The sequence below is a fragment of the Erinaceus europaeus genome, chromosome 3 (assembly GCF_950295315.1).
Source record: "Erinaceus europaeus chromosome 3, mEriEur2.1, whole genome shotgun sequence".
In the NCBI taxonomy this organism is placed as follows: Eukaryota; Metazoa; Chordata; class Mammalia; order Eulipotyphla; family Erinaceidae; genus Erinaceus; species Erinaceus europaeus.
This window is the reverse complement of record NC_080164.1, coordinates 31,828,261-31,846,936: the sequence shown is the minus strand read 5'-3', so window position 1 is coordinate 31,846,936 and position 18,676 is coordinate 31,828,261. Positions and strand designations below refer to the sequence as shown.

Below are 18,676 nucleotides of genomic sequence, written 5' to 3'. Positions count from 1 at the left end.
TGGTGTGTGTGTGTGTGTGTGAGAGAGAGAGAGAGAGAGAGAGAGAAGGGGGGGAGAGGAAGAGGGAGGGAGGGAGAGAGAGAGAGAATGCAGATGTGTGTGTGTGTGTGAGAGAGAGAGAGAGAGAAGGGGGGGAGAGGAAGAGGGAGGGAGGGAGAGAGAGAGAGAATGCAGAACACTTCTCAGCTCTGGTTTATGTTGGTGGTGGGGATTGAACCTGGGATTTTGCAGAACCATTATGCTTTCTTCTTCTTTTAACCAGAGCACTGCACAGCTCTGGCTTAATATGGTGCCTGGGGCTGAACTTGGGATCTCAGTCAGAGGTTTCATAGTATTTGTGTAACCTTTGGGCTATTTCCCAAGCCCTGTAGTTTCATTTTCATACAAGGTTAAAAGCAGGAACATGGTCACCTCCCTAGCCCAGTTTTTAATCTTTAAATAGACTTATTGGGCTGAGGAGATAGCATAATAGTTAAGTCAGAGCTGAACAGTGCTCTGGTCTTTCTCCATTTCATTCTCTGTAGCTCTCTCATTAAAATAAGTAACTGCTAGGGGAAGATAGCCAGGGGGCTCTGAACTCTAATTCCATCAGGACCTGGAGAGAGAAAAAGGAAACAAACAGGAAAAAAAGAAAAAAAAAAAAAAAGGAAAGGTACTCCTAAGTAGTAGTTGTGACTTAGAAAGTAAGAGAAGGCAAGATCATAGGGAAAAAAAAGGGCAAATACATATTAAATTATATATTTTTCCTTTATTTGGGGGATTGATGTTTTACATTCAACAGTAAATACAATAGTTTGTACATGCATAAAGTAAGTAATATTTTAAGAAAGATTTATTTTGCTGCCCAGGCGGTGACACAGAGAAGTGTTGGAACTCTCAAGTTCCCACCTGCAGTGAGGAGCTTCATGAGGGGTGAAGCAGGTTTGCAGGTGTCCCTTGCAAGGTCTCTTTCTCTACTTGTGATGCTTCCCCCATCCCCGTAGGTGTGTGTGCGGGACCTGTACATAGTAATGGGCGTGTGCTCACCCAGGCCGCACTACTATCCGGCCCCCAAGCTGAAGTACTTTGAGTTTACTTTTTAGTGAATGCTCACATCCCTGGAACAGGGAAAAGGTAAATTTCAACAAAGTCCTGCTCTCATAATCTCAGCGAGGCTGGGCTTTGGACTCAAGCTCCTTCGTGTTATCTTCACACACTTTTGGGCCATGGCTGTGCTTGAACTCAGTCCAACGCAAGGTCACGTTGAAGGCAAGTTGGCAATCACCATCTGTGCAGGTTATCCTAAAGTGCTTCCGGTACAGCTGGGCACCATGGTCCAGGCTCCTGCTGATTTGCCCTGACACCTCACCCTGCTTCAACAACACTGTTTGAGGAGCCCACCCCAGTTTCTAGAGGATGGGGGATGGGAGGAGGAAGGGGGCCTCACACCTGAAGCCTAGGAGGTATAGCCCTCAGGGTTGGAGGGCAGACTGCTTCTGCCTCCCTCACCTGCACTGAAGCTCATTGTGGTGGGTGGGTGGGATGTGAGCCTGGGATAGGAGTCACCTGGAAATTAACTAAAGAGAATGAGAAAACCACACAGGACTGGTTAGATTTTTTTTTTCTTTTTTGTGCATGATAATGTGTATGATCTAGGGGGTGTGCCACAGCTCAGGCCCCTGATTAAATTTATTTATTCATTTATTTTTTAAAAGTCCCAGTTCAATCCCCAGTACCACGATAGGCCAGAACTGAGAAGTGTTTCGGTGTCTCTGCATTGTTTTTTTTTTCCCTCTCTCTTTAAAATATTTTTATTTATTTATTACTGGTTAGAGACAGAAAAACTGAGAAAGGAGGAGAGAGAGGGAGGGAGAATGATAGACACCTGCAGCCCTGCTTCACCACTTGTGAAGCTTTCCTCCTGCAAGTGGGAATCGGGGGATTGAACCTCGGTCCTTGCACATTATAACATGTGTGCTCAACCATGTGAACCACCGCCTGGTTAAACTGGAAGGGCAGAGCATCCGAATGTCCATGTCTGGTGCTTTAAATAACATAGCCTGAGGCTGGGCCTCAATGCAAGCAGTTAAGCACACAGTTCACCAAGTGTGAGGACCTGTCTGGGTTCAAGCCATCAGTCCTGACCTGGGGGGGTGGGGAACAACCTCACAAGTGGTGAAACAGTGTTGCAGGTGTCTTTTCCCCTCCCCTCTCAATTCTGTCTTAGGAAATTTAAAAAAAAAGAAAAGAAAAAAAATCTGTGGTCTGGGAGATGGTGCAGTGGATAAAGCATTGGATTCTCAACCATGAGGTCCCAAGTTCAATCCCTGACAGCACATGTATCAGAGTGATGTCTGGTTCTTTCTTTCTCTCTGCCTATCTTTCTCATGAATAAGTAAATAAATTCTTTAAAAAGAAAGAAGGGAGATGGGCAGTAGCGCAGTGGGTTAAGCGCAGGTGGCACAAAGCGCAAGGACAATGTTAGGATCCCGGTTCGAGCTCCGGGCTCCCCACCTGCAGGGGGGTCACTTCACAAGTGGTGAAGCAAGTCTGCAGGTTTTTCTCTCCCCCTTAATGTCTTCCCCTCCTCTCTCCATTTCTCTCTGTCCTATCCAACAACAGCGACATCAATAACAACAATAATAACTATATCAATAGAACAACAAGGGCAACAAGAGGAAATAAATAAATAAATATTAAAAAAAAAAAGGAAGGAAGGAAGAAAGAGAGAAAGAAAAATCCAGGGCAGAGGGTAGATAGCATAATGGTTATGCAAAGAGGCTCTCATGACTGAGGCTCCAAAGTCCCAGGTTCAGTCCCCCGCACCACCATAAGCCAGAGCTGAGCAGTGCTCTGGTTTAAAAAAAAAAAAAAAATCCTAGCCTACTTAATCCTTAGAATAACCCTATGAGGTTGATAGCATCCATTTTCTCAGTAAAACAACAGACTCAGGAAATAGCAAATGGCATGTCCACGGCCATCTTATAAATAAGAAACGACAGTGGAATTCTGGAATATTTATTTGGGCAGGACCGGGTGGTGGCACACCTGGTTGAGTGCACATTTCATCCATTGACCCGATCTGGTCTAAGAGCAGTTAGCTTGGCAGGAAAGTAAGTCATTTTGTCTTTTTTTTTTTTTTTTTTCTCTTGTTTCCAGGGTTGTTGCTGGGGTTTGGTGCTGGCACTACAAATCCATGGCCCCTGGAGGCCATTTTTTCCATTTTATTGGATAGGACAGAGAGAAATTGAGAGGGGACAGGAAGAGAGATAGAGATAAGATGGAGAAAGACAGATATCTTTTTTGTTTGTTTGTTTGTTCGAGAAAGACAGACATCTACAGACTTGCTGCACCACTTGTGAAGCGACCCTCCGGCAGGTGGGGAGTCAGGGGCTTAAAACCGTCATCATGTCTTTATAGGGTTGCTTTTCCTGTGCCTGCCGTCTGGTTATTATTTAGCTAGAATGTATGGGCGTTGTCAGTAGCCTAGAGTTTTATCTCTTGAGTTCAAGTTGACTTTGCCCTTCCCATCTCCTCTCCAGCAGGCCTAATTCAGTTGAGAGGATTTGCAACCTTTTGCAAAACTATCTCCACCAGCCCACTCAACACACATCACTGTACTAGGAATCAGCATTGTGGTCTACTCATTAAAGTTATTTGGGCAGGATCAGTTGGTGGCACACCTGGTTTAGTGCACATTTCACAGTGCTCAAGGACCCAAGTTTAAGCCCTCGGTCCCCACCTGTAAGGGGAAAGCTTCATAAGCGGTGAAGCAGTATTGCAGGTGTCTGTCTTTCCCTTTCTAGCTACCTCTTTGCTCTTTATTTCTCTCTGTCTCTATTCAAAATCAAATTAGAAAAGATTACTCAGGGTCAAGGAGGTAGCAATAGTATACATATCCCAAATGAATGAAGTCTGAGTTTGATCTCTGGCAGTATATACAATGGCAGAGAGAAGTCCTGATCTCTCTCTTTTTAAAAACGTATTTATTTTAATGAGAGAGATAGAGATAGACACCAGAGCACTGCTCAGCTCTGGCTTACGGTGGTGCTAGGGAGTGAACCTGGGACTTTGCAGCCTCAACCATGAAGTTTCTTTGCATAACCATTATGCTATCTACCCTCACCCTTGCTGGGTCTCAGTACCTGCACAATGAATCCACTGCTCTGATAGCCATTTGTTTTCTTTGTCTTATTGACAGATACAGAGAGAACTTGATAGGGAAGGGGGAGATAGAGTGGGAAAGAGAAAGAGACACCTGTAGCACTCACTACTTTACTACTTGTAAAGCTTCCTCCACTGCAAGTAGAGACCAGGGGCTTGAATCCTGATCCTTGCACCTGGTAAAGAAAATGTTCTCCTGGGTGTACCACCAGCTGGTCCTACAGTAAAACATAAATAAATAAATAAATAATTTTTTTCCAGGGCTAAGGAGACAGCATAATGGTTATGCAAAGTCCTTAATGCCTAAGACTTCAAGGTCTCAGGTTCAATCCCCAGCACCACCACAAGCTAGAACTGAACAGTGCTTTCATAAAACAAAAATTATTCAGCATTAAACTAAAAGGAAGGGGCTAGGAGATGGTCCATCCATTAAAGTGCCCACTTTGCCATGTGAACAGACTCAGGTTCCAGTCCCTGGCACCACTAGGGAGCACCATGCAAAGAGAAAGCTTCCTAAGTGGCAGAGCATGACAAATCCTGATAGATAGCATGATAGCAAATAGATAGCAAATCCTGATAGATAGCATGACAAATCCTGATAGATCCAACCTCACCTTCAGTCTGTCTGGCCATGAATAATGCAGCCATAAAGTATTCTATTTCCCACTCAAGAAGAAGAATGTATTTCCCCCTTCGTGAGCAGCTAAAAGGCCTACTTCCCAGTGTTGAGGTTGTTTTCCAAAGTACCAGAGCTTCCTTTGATGTGGGGGCCAGGCTCAAACCTGAGTTGACAAATGACAAAGCAGCACACTAAGTGAGCTATCTTGCTGGCCTCCAGGGTCCGAAAGATTCACCTTGGGAAACAAAGAACTCCATGGAAGGAAGGCGCAGATGGATTTCAGGAAGGAACAACTCATAAACAAAATATGGCATATCAATACAACGGAGTATTATTTGTCCTGGATAGGGAAACTTTGATACACGCTCCCAACATGAGTGAGCCTTGAGGACATTATGCTATGTGACCCAAGCTAGACATGGTTTGGCAAGATGGCTCACCTGGGAGGGTGCCTGCTTTTGCCAGATGCACGGCACAGGTTCAAGCTCAGTCCCTACCACACCGGGGAAAGCTTCAGTGCTGTGGTGTTTGTTGTTGCTGTTGTTTTGTTTCTTTCTCCTTCTCTGAAAAGTTGGCCCACAATGGTGATGCCTTAGACAAGAGAAAAAATTCAGGCACAAAAGGGTATAAAAGTCATAAGCTTCCATACAAGTGAGAAGCACTTGCAGTAGTCAAACTCATACCAACAGAAAAACTGGTGGTTGGAGTAAGGAGTAATGAGGAAGCTAGTGTTTAATTGGGACAGAGTCTGTGTTTTGGATGGTGAAAAAGCCCTAGAAATGGATGCTGGTGAGAGATGTACAACCCACATGAACGTGCCAATGAACAGCATACTGCAAATAGTAAAACTGAACTCACATGTATATTGTACTACAGACAAAACTAAATCTAGCGGAAGCTTCATAGCTAATAGCCAATGTATAGAGGTTAAAAGAAAAAAAACAACAAGCTAAAGGATGTCATTAAGACATAAGCAGGTAATGTAATTCTATATTCTAGAAATGTAGAACATTCTAGACACTGGCCTGAATTTCAGTGTCATGGGAAAAAAGAAGTGTAAAGCACACACTTACACTATGAAAGATACATTTAGAAGTACTGGGAAGATTTGCTATGCACTAGTTATGAGGCAGTGTTGGGGAATGTCAGTTTTCTTAGGTATAAACATGGTACTGTGAGTGTTAAGAGAATGCCCTTATTTTTTGGAGCAACATGATGAAATATGATGAAAAAAATCTAGAAGGGTGAAGAGTTACACTATTTGCACCTCACTTTAAGTTACTTGGGGGGAAAAAAACAAAAAAACTAGCCTTACACACCCATGAAGGTGGATAAATATGGGGGGATGGAGCCCACTGTGGACTTGTAGGTGATAGGTGACGAATGCAGTACAATTTCTTAAAAATGTTTTTTTTTAAAGGGCCGGGTGGTGGCGGTACCTGGTAGAGTGCACACATTACAGTGCACAAGGACCCGGGTTCGAGCTCCAAGTCCCCACCTGCAGGGGGAAAGCTTTGCAAGTGGTGAAGCAAGGCTGCAGGTGTCTCTCTACCTCTCCCTCTTTTTAAATATTTATTTTTATTTTTCTCCTTTTGTTGCCCTTGTTGTTTATTGTTATTGCACTGTCATTGTTGTTAGATAGGACAGAGAGAAATTGAGAGAGGGGAAGACCGAGAGGGGGAGAGAAAGATAGACACCTGCAGACCTGATTCACCACCTGTGAAGCGACTCCCCTGCAGGTGGGGAGCTGAAGCCCTCCAACCAGGATCTTGAGCCAGTCCTTGCACTTGGTGCCATGTGCGCTTAACCCGCTACGCCACTGCCCAGCTCCCCCTCTCCACCACTCTTTCCTCTTGATTTCTGGCTATCTCTATCAAACAAAATAAAGATAATTAAAAAATGTTTTTTTAAACTATTTATTTATTTATGTATTGAGTAGAGACAGAGGAACTGAGATGGAAGGGGGAGATAGGTAGAGAGAAAGAGAAACACATGTAGTACTGACTGTATCACTGCTTGTGAAGCGTCCCACCCCCCATCCCAAGTGGGGAGCAGTCTTGAACCCAGGTCCCTGTGCATGGTTAACATGTGCACTCACTCAGCCAAATGCGTCCTGCCCAGCCCCTTAAGACTTTTCACTTCATTTTATTTATTGGATAGACACTTGCAGCAGGGCTTTACAGGTCCTAAAGCTTCCCCCTCTCCTCTCGGGCCCCGCAGGTGGGAACCGAGAGAGCTTGAACCCATTTCCTTGTGCATGGTAAAATGTGTGCTCAGCTGGCTGCGCCACTGCCCTATCTTCTGTACAATTTTCAATTCTTTCAGTTTGTTCTTTTAAAAATATTTATCTACATATTTTATTTAATAGGATAGAGAGAGAAACTGATGGTGATAGCACACATTTTCATGCTTAAGAGAGGGAGAGACACTTGAACCCAGGTCCTTGAGCATGGTAATATGTACTCAACCAAGTGACTTGCCACCCGACCGCTCAAAATTTTGAGTGGAAAACATTCATGGGCCTGGGAGGTGGAGCTGTGGATCAAATCACTGGGGTCCTGAGTTTGAATGCTAGCATCTCATGCACCAGACGATGCTCTGGTTCTCTCTTGTTTATAAATACATGCTCTGAAAAAGCATACTTAGGTACTGCGGTAGCGCAGTGGGTTAAGTACAGGTGGCGCAAAGCACAAGGACCAGTATAAGAATCCCAGTTCGAGCCCCCGGCTCCCCACCTGCAGGGGAGTCGCTTCACAAGTGGTGAAGCAGGTCTGCAGATGTCTATCTTTCTCTCCCCCTCAGTGTCTCCCCCTCCTCTCTTCATTTCTTTCTGTCCTATCCAACAGCATCATCAGTAACAACAACAATAACTACAATTCTTATGTGGTAATAAAAAGGTAAAATTAACTTGCTAAGGTAGAGAGTAACACAACAAAACAGCAAGGGCACCCAAAACGGGAATAAATAAATATTAAACAAAAAAATAAAGAAAAAGCATACTTAAGGGGGGCAGGTAGTGGTGCACCCGGTAGAGAACACATATGAAGCACAAAGGAGTTACGTTCAAGCCCCAGGTCCCCACCTGCAGGGAGAGCTTCAACAGCGATTAAGCAGTGCTCGGGTGTCTTCCTCACCCACTTTATCTCCTCCTTCCCTCTCACTGTCTGCCTCTAGCCAATACACAAATAAATAAATGAAATAGGTGTGTTTTTAAGTTGTGCCTTTGAAAATGCTCTAGTGACCTTGAGGAGTGACTTTGCATTCTCAGGCTTGGCTTCTTCCCTGAAGAACCTAGCCGACAGCATCCACCTCACAGCAGTGGTCAGTGTAAACCTCCCAGATGCAACCTCCCCGGCCTCACCACCACTCCAGGTCGGGGTGGTGTAGTGAGTTGGAGTTTTGGGAAAACCCTTCGCTTCCTTCTCTCTAGGCCCTGTCCCCCTGCCCCAGTTCCTCTTCCTCCAGACTTTCCCGCGCCGATCAAGTCCCGGTCGGGGGGTGTGGTTTGCTTCTAGAAATGATGAATGGGTGGCTTCCGGCACAACCTCCCTCCTGCCGGCCAATCGCGGAGGAGCTGCCTGAAGGGTGAACGCGGGAAGAGGCCTGCCACTCTCAGCATTGGGTGTGGGGCAGGGGTCCTGGGCCCTTTTCCCCAGACCCCAGGGACAAAGCACTCCATACAGGAGGGACTGGGGGGGGGGGGGAGAGGACACACCCAAGATGACCCCTGGGCGAGACCACCTGGCGGTTCTCTGCATCTGCCTCCTACTTAAAGCGACCACAGTGAAAGCCCCAAGGAGAGGCAAGTCCAAATGACTCAGCTCGAAACTTTACATCAGGCTCAACCTGATGCTGTTGACTGGCTACGGAAGAAGGGCAAACGCTAGAAGAAGAAGAAGCTGAAGAATGGCCACCTTTTCCTTCTGCCTCATCTGCTAGGCTTAGTCCTCCGGAGTTTTGGACAAGGGACATGTATCAATTTGTTCGTTAGGAAAAAACAAAACAAAAAAAATCACACTTCCATCTTAAGAATGTGTAACTGCTGACAAGCTCACAGACGTGCATTACATATTTCTTGTACATAGAGATGGCAGGAGCTTAAAAAAAGAGCAAGCACTTGGATGTGAGTTGGGTATAAAGGCCAATGAATAGCAAACATTCTGCTAAGTGTGCTAATAGCTCTTTCAGTCATAAAAAGTCACCAGTAAAAGGATGCATTTTCTGGAGCTGTATGCCAAAACTGACAGTGCACAGGGGCTGCTTAATAACAAATGATTCTAAAGTAAAGATTTAGCTGTTACTTAGTCTCCTGAGTGTGACTGTCATTAGGAGTTCTCTGTGGAAGAAACAGCTAAGTAGGGTGGCTTCCTAACCATGGCCTCTCTAACGGATTATATCTTAGAAAAAAAAAAAAGGCTTATAAAGCCCTTAGTGTTTGCAGGGGTGTGAGCTTTCCACAGGCCAGTCATGTCCTTTCTTGGAGACTGACATTTCTTGTCTCTTCATTCATTTCTGGCATTTTGCCATGTGAGGGTAGATATCTATGGCAAATAGAGCAGATTAAATACAAAGAAAAAATGAAAAGTGTTATCAAGTCCATGTCTCGACTCTCACCCCAATGCAGATATAATCTGCCTTAGAGGCTCGCTGATGTTCCCAAAGTATTATAGTAAGTGAATAAATTTAAATTCCTAGTCCTTCATTCATTCTCTGGACCTTCCTTTTCTTCAGATTTACTTACTGAGCGTATGATTTATTAAGATTTATTTACTGAGTGTATGGCCGCCCTTCTCTGGAGTTCCTCTCAGGAGTCTACATCATGGGCCATCCTTTAAAAAAAAGCTAGCACAGGGTCCAGGGAGATGACAGCTAGCAATTTCTGTGGGAGACTGCCATTAACTGGAAATGCCTACAAAGAACCAAGCACAGGACTGATTTCATTTTATGAAGGATCCCACACGGATTCTAGTTAGGCAGTAGTCCCACTTTACTACAAAGGAACCGACTTTTGGGTGACGTGTCCAAGTGACAACTGCATTGTGGAGCTTAGACTCCAACGCCTCTCACCCCGCCACCCATCCCCACCTCATGGTAGGTGCCCACCACTCCCCGGCCCAGGAGGCTCAGGGGGAGCGTGCACTCCACCCACCCCAACCTCACCGCCCCTACCCACAGGCATCTCTATCTAAAAGGTACCCACCCCCACTTGGAGTTGTTCTCGTAATCAGGAGTGTCCTTGGCTGGTCTTTGCACCAACTTGAATTGCAAAACCGTTTGCCAGGACCCGCGAAACTGGTTAATGGGGAGGTGGGACTCCCGCCAGACGGCCAGCTCCAATCCCGTGGCTTCATTCTGGACCGTTTATGACTTACCGCGCGCGCTAGCGCCGCATGAAATCGGCCGGGTCCTCGGTGACCTGGTCTGTGCCTGCTGGGGTGCAGCTCCCCAGGGCCCCGTGCGTGACCTCCGGGGTCTTTTCTCAAGATGCCGCAAAGCCCCTCAAGTTCCGCAAGATCCCGCATGGCCCAGGTGGGGGAAGGGGACGGTGGAGGGGCTCTGAGGAAATGGGCGTGGCGTGTGGCGGAGGGCCCACTCTCTCGGCTCCTCATTCGCTTACGTGACGACCGTCCATCCAATGGCGAGGCGGCCACGCCCACTCTTACGCTCTGGCGCGGGAGCTTTAAATAGCGAGAGGCTCAAAGCCGCAGCTCGGGTCCCGCTCCAAGCTGCACCTCTCTGCTCATCAGTATGCAAGCCGCCACCGCCACGCTGTGCCCCCGCTCCCCGCTCACCCCCATCGTGGACCCCAAACAGCTGCAGCTTTCACCCCTGAAAAAGCTCTGCCTGGCGGACAAGGAGAACACGGTGAGCAAGTGGGGGGGCCGAGGCTGGGCGGCGGGGACCCCTCCTAGGGCTCCCGGGGGCCGTGGGCTCACCCTTCAATGTATTTCTTCTCCCTGCAGCCCCCGAGCCTCAGCGCGACCCGCGTGCTGGCCAGCAAGACGGCGAGGAGGATCCTGCAGGAGGAGCCCGAGCCGGTGAGCCGTGGGCCGAGGGCGCCCTCCGCCTGGGGAGGGCGGGGCAGCCCACCCTTTGGCGCCAAATCTTCATTGTGTGCGCCCGTTTCCCGCCCTAGATGGGCGCACCCCATCATTTCCTATTTTCCCTCTGGATCCCTAGTATATTCCCTATTGACTTTCTCCCTGGATCCGGGCCTGACATAGGCCTTGGGCCACATGAAATTACAAAAAAAAAAAAAAAAAAATTGAACTTGCCTTATCTGAAGGGGGGGGGGAAACACTATTCTGGGGATATAGCATCATGGTTACGTAAAAAGACTAATACTTAAGGCTCCAAAGTCCCAGGCTCAAGCCCCAGCACCATCATAAACCAGATCTGAGCAGTACTTTGGTGGAAAAAAAGACAATTCCATGTGGTTTGACCCACACTGAACCTTTTCACTCTTCCCTCAGAAAACCGAGGCTCCTGTCCCCAGCCTCGAAGAGGAGCCACTCCTGAGAGAAAACCCCCGTCGCTTTGTCATCTTTCCCATCGAATACCATGATATCTGGCAGATGTATAAGAAGGCCGAGGCCTCATTTTGGACAGCTGAGGAGGTAATCCGATTCAGAAACATGTGTCTTTTGCCCTTTTCTCTTGTGGATGGTTGAAATATATTGAGCAGTAAGTAGTGAGGCTACACGGAAAGGTTAAGAATAAAAAAGGTGAGATTCTGAATCCCCTGTGAATCTCTTCCTCCAGGTGGACCTTTCCAAGGACATCCAGCACTGGGAGGCCCTGAAACCTGAGGAGAGATATTTTATATCCCATGTGCTAGCTTTCTTCGCAGCCAGTGATGGCATAGTGAATGAAAACTTGGTAAGTTTTCCAGAGAAATCTGCTTTTGTCCACTTTAAGGGAGCGTTAATGCTCTTTCCTCAATCTTTTCAGCCCCCTCCCCATCTGAGTAGATCTTATTTGTCTGTAAGGGAGAATTTACATGGACTCCTGTTTTGGAATATATAGCAGTTATTTCTTGGTATTCTTCTCTCCCCCCACCCATCATAAAGTAGCTGAGACAGTATGAAGTTGTAATGATAGACCTACTTCGTTTGTGGCTGTTTAAATAATTTGACTACATCTATGTCTTTACTGAGTGGGGAGTTGGATCCTTCTTTCCTTCTTGCAATGGATTAGGAAAGAATGAATGAATCAGCAGAGATAGTACAAGGTTCAGGTTCAGTCTCTGGCACCACGATAAGCCAGAGCTGAGCAGTGCTTTGGTGTTTCTCTCTCTCAAAAATAAAATTAATAAAATATTTTTAAAAAAAAAAAAAGGAAAGAAATCCCCAGGACAGGAAAGAATGAATCAATAAATACCTGTTGTCCGAAAAATCCAGTAAAACAGGAGCAGTCTGTTTTCTGACCTGTAAATTGGGCACATGGCAGATAAAAACAGTCAACTTCTCCAGAGAAATGAGGAATTGTACTAAACGTGTATGTAGACATGAATGTACAGGAAAGGAGTGATCCATGCTGCCTGGTAGGTTTTTCCTCATGCTGAACTTTGTTTCTACCACTAGGTGGAGCGGTTTAGCCAAGAAGTTCAGATTACAGAAGCCCGCTGTTTCTATGGCTTCCAGATTGCCATGGAAAACATACACTCTGAAATGTACAGTCTCCTCATCGATACTTACATTAAAGATTCCAAAGAGAGGTGAGTGTGGGGGATGGTATGGCTGTGTGTTGAGGACTTTTTGATGATGTCACTAAGAACTTGCGGTTTTTTAATTCATGACTTCGAGCCGTAAAGAAAAAAAATCTAACATCCAGTGCCATCTCCTCTGAGAAAGAGGCCTGAGGTCACCTTAGTAGCCAGTTACTTAAAACCAAAAGTTGTCCTGCACAGTGAACACACCTGAGGGCTTTATAGTTCTCTTGGCTTTAATTCTGTGCTAAAGCAACGGCTGTTCTTTTCCTCTGCATTAAAAGGACTCCTTTATCCTTTTATATGTATTCAAAAGGTCAGCACAAATTATATTAATTATATGAAAGGGTATGGATGATTCAGAATAGCCATTCAAAAAAATTTTTTTTAAAGAAAAAAACCTTAGTTCACAAGATATCATAATGGCTATGCAAAAATACTTTAATGCCTGAGAATCCCAGCTTCAGTACCTGGCATTCCCATAAGCTAGGGTTTTCTCAAAGCTTCAGGACTTTGATAAATAAAATGCATTTTTTTGTTACCAGGCAGTGGTACACCCAGTAAAGGGAATATGTTAGCATGAGTGAGGACCTGGGTTCACATTCCCAGTCCCTACCTGCAAGGGGGGCTTAGCTTCATACACGGGGGAGTGCTACAGGTGTCTCTCTTTTCTATTTCTTTTTTTTTTTTAATATTACTTCCTTTTGTTGCCCTTGTTATTGTTGTTATTGATGCTGTCCTTGTTGGATAGGGCAGAGAAATGGAGAGAAGAGGGGAAAACGGGAGAGAAAGACAGAGACACCTGCTTCACCTCTGAAGCGACTCCCCTGCAGGTGGGGAGCCAGGGTTCGAACCCGGATCTTTACGCCGGTCCCTGTGCTTTGCGCCACGTGCGCTTAACCCGCTGGTAGCAAACAGTGCAGGCACTGAGCCCCAGTGGTAGCCCTGGTTGTGGTGGTGGGGGAAACTACATTTTAATGCATCTTCAGTGTATACTATAGTTCTTCTTCTAGCGTTTGCCCTTCTTCCGTAGCCAGTCAACAGCATCAGGTTGAGCCTGATGTAAAGTTTCGAGACCTCCTTTGAATCTGGAGAGGTGGCAGTCGTTGACTATGTGGGTCATAGTCTGTCTGTAGCCGCAGGGGCAGTTCGGTCGTCTCTGGCTCCCCAGCGATGGAACATAGCGGCGCACTGGCCATGGCCTGTTCGATAGCGATTGAGGAGGGCCCAATCATAACGTGCTAGGTCAAAGCCGGGTTGACGCTTGCAGGGGTCTGTGATGAGGTGTTTGTTCTTTACCTCAGCTGACTGCCAACTCTGTTTCCAAGAGACTGGAACAGAGAAGTTCAGTGTAGGCATAGGGGACCAGATTGGGTGACGAGACGTCAAGCGTTGGACAGGGTGGGCGAAGATACTATAGTGAACAGCAGGATTAATTAGACCCAGAGCAGTTTGATTGAAGTGGTAGTTTTTTTTTTTTTTAAACAACACTGTTCAGCTGTGGTTTGTGGTTGTGCCGGGGGGATTGAACCTGGGACTTTGGAGCCTCAGGCATGAGAGTCTGTTTTGCATAACCATTATGCTATCTACCCTTCACCTGAAATGGTAGTTTCTATCAGTGGGATAGTAGAAGAGAAAAAGATAGTTTCAGGCCTGATATACATTTTGAAGATTGACTGGAGAAGAGAATGTTAATGTTAATAGATGTTGCGGGAGCGGCTTCAGGACAAGAGCCTGTGGGCAGCACTGTAGGTGTGTGTGTGTGGGGGGGTTGTCAATAATTGGAAAAATGAGGAGTGTTAACTTGAAGGATAGGGGAAACTGGGTAGAATGATTAGAGCTAAATAAAGAAAATTCACCATGGTTAGGAAAAAAACAAATGGTAGGACTAGCAAAGTCTAGTGATTAACCTTCAAAAGTTAGGAGTCAGACTCCTGTTTCAGAAGGACATTGGAAAGAAATGGAAAGGAGCTTGGTGTCTGACCTTGGTTTCTGAGATTGTTTAGATAGGACTGGAGTGGGAATCAGATTCCTGAGGTAACTCAGAGGACTTAAATTGAGGGTAGGAGAGGGCAGAAGGAATGATCCAGGCTTGAAACCCCACCTTCGCTTCGTTAAAGGTAGCTATGAGTATTTTACTCTTGTATATATTTGAAGAGGAAAAAAAGAAGATTCAGGGCCAACAGACCCTATGATCTGGGGTCATAGTAGGAAGTGATCTGATCCAAAGTTAGATTCCCCCTTGCTGAGAGGCACAGTGTGCTAATAAAAACAAAGAAGTGAGAATTTTATAAAGGAAAAGCAAACCATAAAAAAACTTCCCATTTGAGTCCTAATTTGACTTGCTCCCAGAACTTTTGATTGGAAATCTTGAATATAATGCTGATCTCTCCGTCTCTACCAGGGAATTCCTCTTCAACGCTATTGAGACAATGCCTTGTGTAAAGAAGAAGGCAGACTGGGCCTTGCGTTGGATTGGGGACAAAGAAGCCACCTATGGTAAGAATATCTTTGGTAGGGGTCGGGCGGTAGTGCGGCAGTTAAGCGCATGTGGCACAAAGGACCAGCGTAAGGATCCCGGTTCGAGCCCCCAGATCCCCACCTGCAGGGAGTCACTCCACAGGTGGTGAAGCAGGTCTGCAGGTGTCTGTCCTTCTCTCCCCCTCTGTCTTCCCCTCCTCTCTCCATTTCTCTGTCCTATCCAACAATGAACAACATCAACAATAACAATAACCACAAGGCTACAACAACAAGGGCAACAAAGGGGGGGGGGGGGAAATGGCCTCTAGGAGCTGTGGATTCATGGTGCAGGCACTGAGCCCCAGCAGTAACCCCGGAGACAAATATATATATATCTTTGGCTCTACTTAGGCCTCAGCTTCAGTTTCTAACTGGCCTTATGAATGCAGAGTTACTGAAGATAACCTGGTGTTACTTTTTAAACAGGAGAACGTGTAGTAGCCTTTGCAGCAGTGGAAGGAATCTTCTTTTCTGGTTCTTTTGCATCCATATTCTGGCTCAAGAAACGAGGACTGATGCCTGGTCTTACATTTTCAAATGAGCTAATTAGCAGAGATGAGGTGAGTAATTCGGTGACAGATTTCTTTGTACCCACACAATCTACAACTCATATTCAGTGGAAGGAACTATAGATATTGCTATCCACAGGTGGATACTGTCACTTTAAAAACATTAATGCGAGCAAGAACGTCACTCCGGCCTATGTGAAGCCAAAGATCAGTTAGACTCAAGACCTCATGCTTGAGAATTCAGCTTAGCCATTGTACCATCTCTCAAACTGCCAAACTTTTTATAAAGCTTACTGTAATGATTTTACTTGTACTTTCAGAATAATATATACTTTGCTCTATAGGTTTTATGATGTTCTGTGTAATAGTTATGAAATGAATTTTCATTTTTGATCCACTGGACCATTGGGACTTGATGAATCCATAACAGTGTTTTTTGTTTTTTTCTTGGATAGGCAGCAATATACTGAGATGGGAGTAGTAGAGACCCAACTGAGGTTTGAACTGTTCCACTGGGGTCACCACTACCTGGCACCCCCAGTTGATGTCTTTGAATGCAGAAAGGCTAGGAAAGGTGCCCAGAAATTCTAGTTGTAGATCCCATTTGAGAAGCACAAACCCTGCCATATTTGGAGATTAAATATTTGACTTCCCTCCCCCACCCTTTGCTGACACCCAGCACTGGGTTATGGGTGTATCTGTGCCTGCCTTAGTGGTGTGGCATGGTAAGTGGCAGTGGAAGTCCTCTGCCCTTTGGCAATGTAGATGAGAGTGCAGAAGAAACTAGCTTTGGTTTTATAGTGATCTTAACCTTTTCTTCTAGGGACTCCATTGTGATTTTGCATGTTTAATGTTCAAACATCTGCTACATAAACCTTCGGAGCAGAGAGTCAGAGAAATAATTGTCAATGCTGTCAGGATAGAACAGGTATGTGGCTGGGCATCAAGGTTTCAGTAGGGTCAGGGGTCTCATGCTTGTTGGAAGATACCTTTGTGCTTGTCTCACCAAGACGCTGCATTTTGTTCCTAGGAGTTCCTCACAGAGGCCTTGCCAGTGAATCTCATTGGGATGAACTGCACTTTAATGAAGCAGTACATTGAATTCGTGGCCGACAGACTCATACTGGAGCTGGGCTTCAGCAAGGTAAAGTATGGTCTATTTACTTGCATTTTGTGGGGAAACTGATTGGTGTTCTGTATTTAACATTTTGCTGTGAATCTCTTAGGTTTTCAGAGTAGAGAATCCATTTGACTTTATGGAGAACATTTCATTGGAAGGCAAAACTAACTTCTTTGAGAAGAGAGTAGGCGAGTATCAGAGGATGGGCGTGATGTCAAGTTCAACGGACAACTCTTTTACCTTGGATGCTGACTTCTAAATGAACTGAAGGTGTGCTGATAATTTTTTTTTCCTTTCTCATCACAAAAATTTTTTAAAAAGACAACAAAAACAGCTACTTGAAGTTCATCAATCAGTCAGCTACATCATGAATTATCCATAGTGACATCTGTGAAGCTGTGTAGCTACCTCAGTCAAAGCCTGTTGAATAGTGCCAGTGATGCCCTCTAGAACAAAGCCAGCCCCAACTTTTAGAATTCTTTAAATCCTTTTTGAGTATGGGGACTCATGGGATAAGTGATCCCGCAAGAGTTGATTATCACAAGGCCACAGGCAGGTGTCACTCTCCACTGCTTGAAAGCAGACTTTCAGCCTTACCCATTTGTATATTCATAACACCGGCACTTTATACGTAAGGGAAAGCCTAGAATTGTAATTACCACTAATTCAGAATTTACTAGGTAACCAAAATAAGTTAAAACTCATGTAAATTATAAGTGTACTACATTTTTTTTTCTTTAATGAATTGAGGTACGTTTAAATCAGTCCTCTGCACTTATAAAGTATCCTGTTATGTAGCCTAGGTGAAGTATCTGGGATAGAGTTACAGGAGAAAGGAACTGTAACTGAAGGCAGGAATGAAGTGTGATCTGGACTGACTGCAGTAACCTGGGCATGCGTGAAGGGGGGTACAATGTTTATTTCTCAAGTTGGCATTGGAATCACTATGTAAGATCCTTGGGAGATTCTTGCACACAGGAGATCTCTAGGAATAAGATAGTATTAAACTGGCTTTCAGTATAGCCCACCTAATATCTTAGTCCTTTAAGTGGTAAAAACCAGAGCTAAAATGGACTTTCCTAAAAGTTGAATTTATTATTTTTTTTTTTTTTATGTATTGAAATGCCAACTGTTTGTACTTACAACTTTCCTATTAGAAGGTGTGTGTTTGCTACACAAAGGAAAATGCTGTTTACAGCTTTATAAGAAAATGCTTCTTGACTGTGTCCTTTTAGAGTATATCTGTTCATGCTTTGAAGTGTTTATAGTTGGTTGAATCTGTTTAGTGTGATTCTAATGCTTATCTAAATTTGAGCATTACCTGGTGGATTCTTAAACTAGAAAACAAGTATTCTATGAGCTGTTAATAGAAGTTCCATTCAAATACTGACTTTAGATGGAAGTATGAACTAATATATTATACCTAAGAACCTTTCAAAAAGCCAAGACATATTATGGAAGATGGCGTATGACCTACAGCAGCTGCACCTATTAGCAACCATTGTGCTGACCGTGGGCCTCTCCTGTTAGCATCTGTTGTATAGTCAAATAGTTTTTTTTTTTAATTTCTGTAGTATGGGACCCTTTTCTTTGTTTTAAATTATTGTTAACCATATAGTTAGTCCTTACTATGTGGTCCTTACATTTGTGTAAAAAAGATAAAAATTAATAAAAAAAATTAATAAAATACCTTGCCTTGTCAGGTCCAAGGGAAGGTAAGGAAAGGGTGTGTTGGCTGGCATGCAGAAATTAGCTCCGCAGGCTCAATTCACTTCCTCTGCTGAGGAAAATGGTTGTCAGTCTTAGAACCTGGAAAGCAGCATTGAGCATGCACAAATGCTAAGTGATTAAAATAAAGACTTCCTGTAAGACTTGCATTTCAACTTAAAAGAACAACATCAACAACAAAAAAAAACAGGCTATTCCCCGCCTCAACCTCCATGAAGACTGTTCATTGTCACCAGTCCTATGGAAGAAGCTTTCCTAGTGACTCAGGACACAGGCACACTTCCAAAGCCACAGATGTCCCAAAGTGACCACACTGCACACAGGTGGAA

The 18,676-nt window shown here is 44.8% G+C and overlaps 1 protein-coding gene and 1 non-coding gene across 2 annotated transcripts; both read left to right on the top strand.

The window, feature by feature from the left end:
- Nucleotides 1-10,348: 10,348 nt before the first annotated feature.
- RRM2 (ribonucleotide reductase regulatory subunit M2) lies at nucleotides 10,349-18,322 on the top strand. The gene is made up of 10 exons (XM_060186994.1): nucleotides 10,349-10,627; nucleotides 10,726-10,800; nucleotides 11,236-11,379; nucleotides 11,525-11,641; nucleotides 12,346-12,479; nucleotides 14,875-14,969; nucleotides 15,417-15,550; nucleotides 16,323-16,427; nucleotides 16,530-16,643; nucleotides 16,726-18,322. The coding sequence occupies exons 1-10, from the start codon at nucleotides 10,511-10,513 to the stop codon at nucleotides 16,876-16,878; spliced, it is 1,188 nt and encodes a 395-aa protein (XP_060042977.1). The 5' UTR covers nucleotides 10,349-10,510; the 3' UTR covers nucleotides 16,879-18,322.
- Nucleotides 12,664-12,798, top strand: LOC132537953 (small nucleolar RNA SNORA22). Its single transcript, XR_009549354.1, has one exon. It is a non-coding gene; the product is annotated as a small nucleolar RNA SNORA22 (small nucleolar RNA).
- Nucleotides 18,323-18,676: the final 354 nt, after the last annotated feature.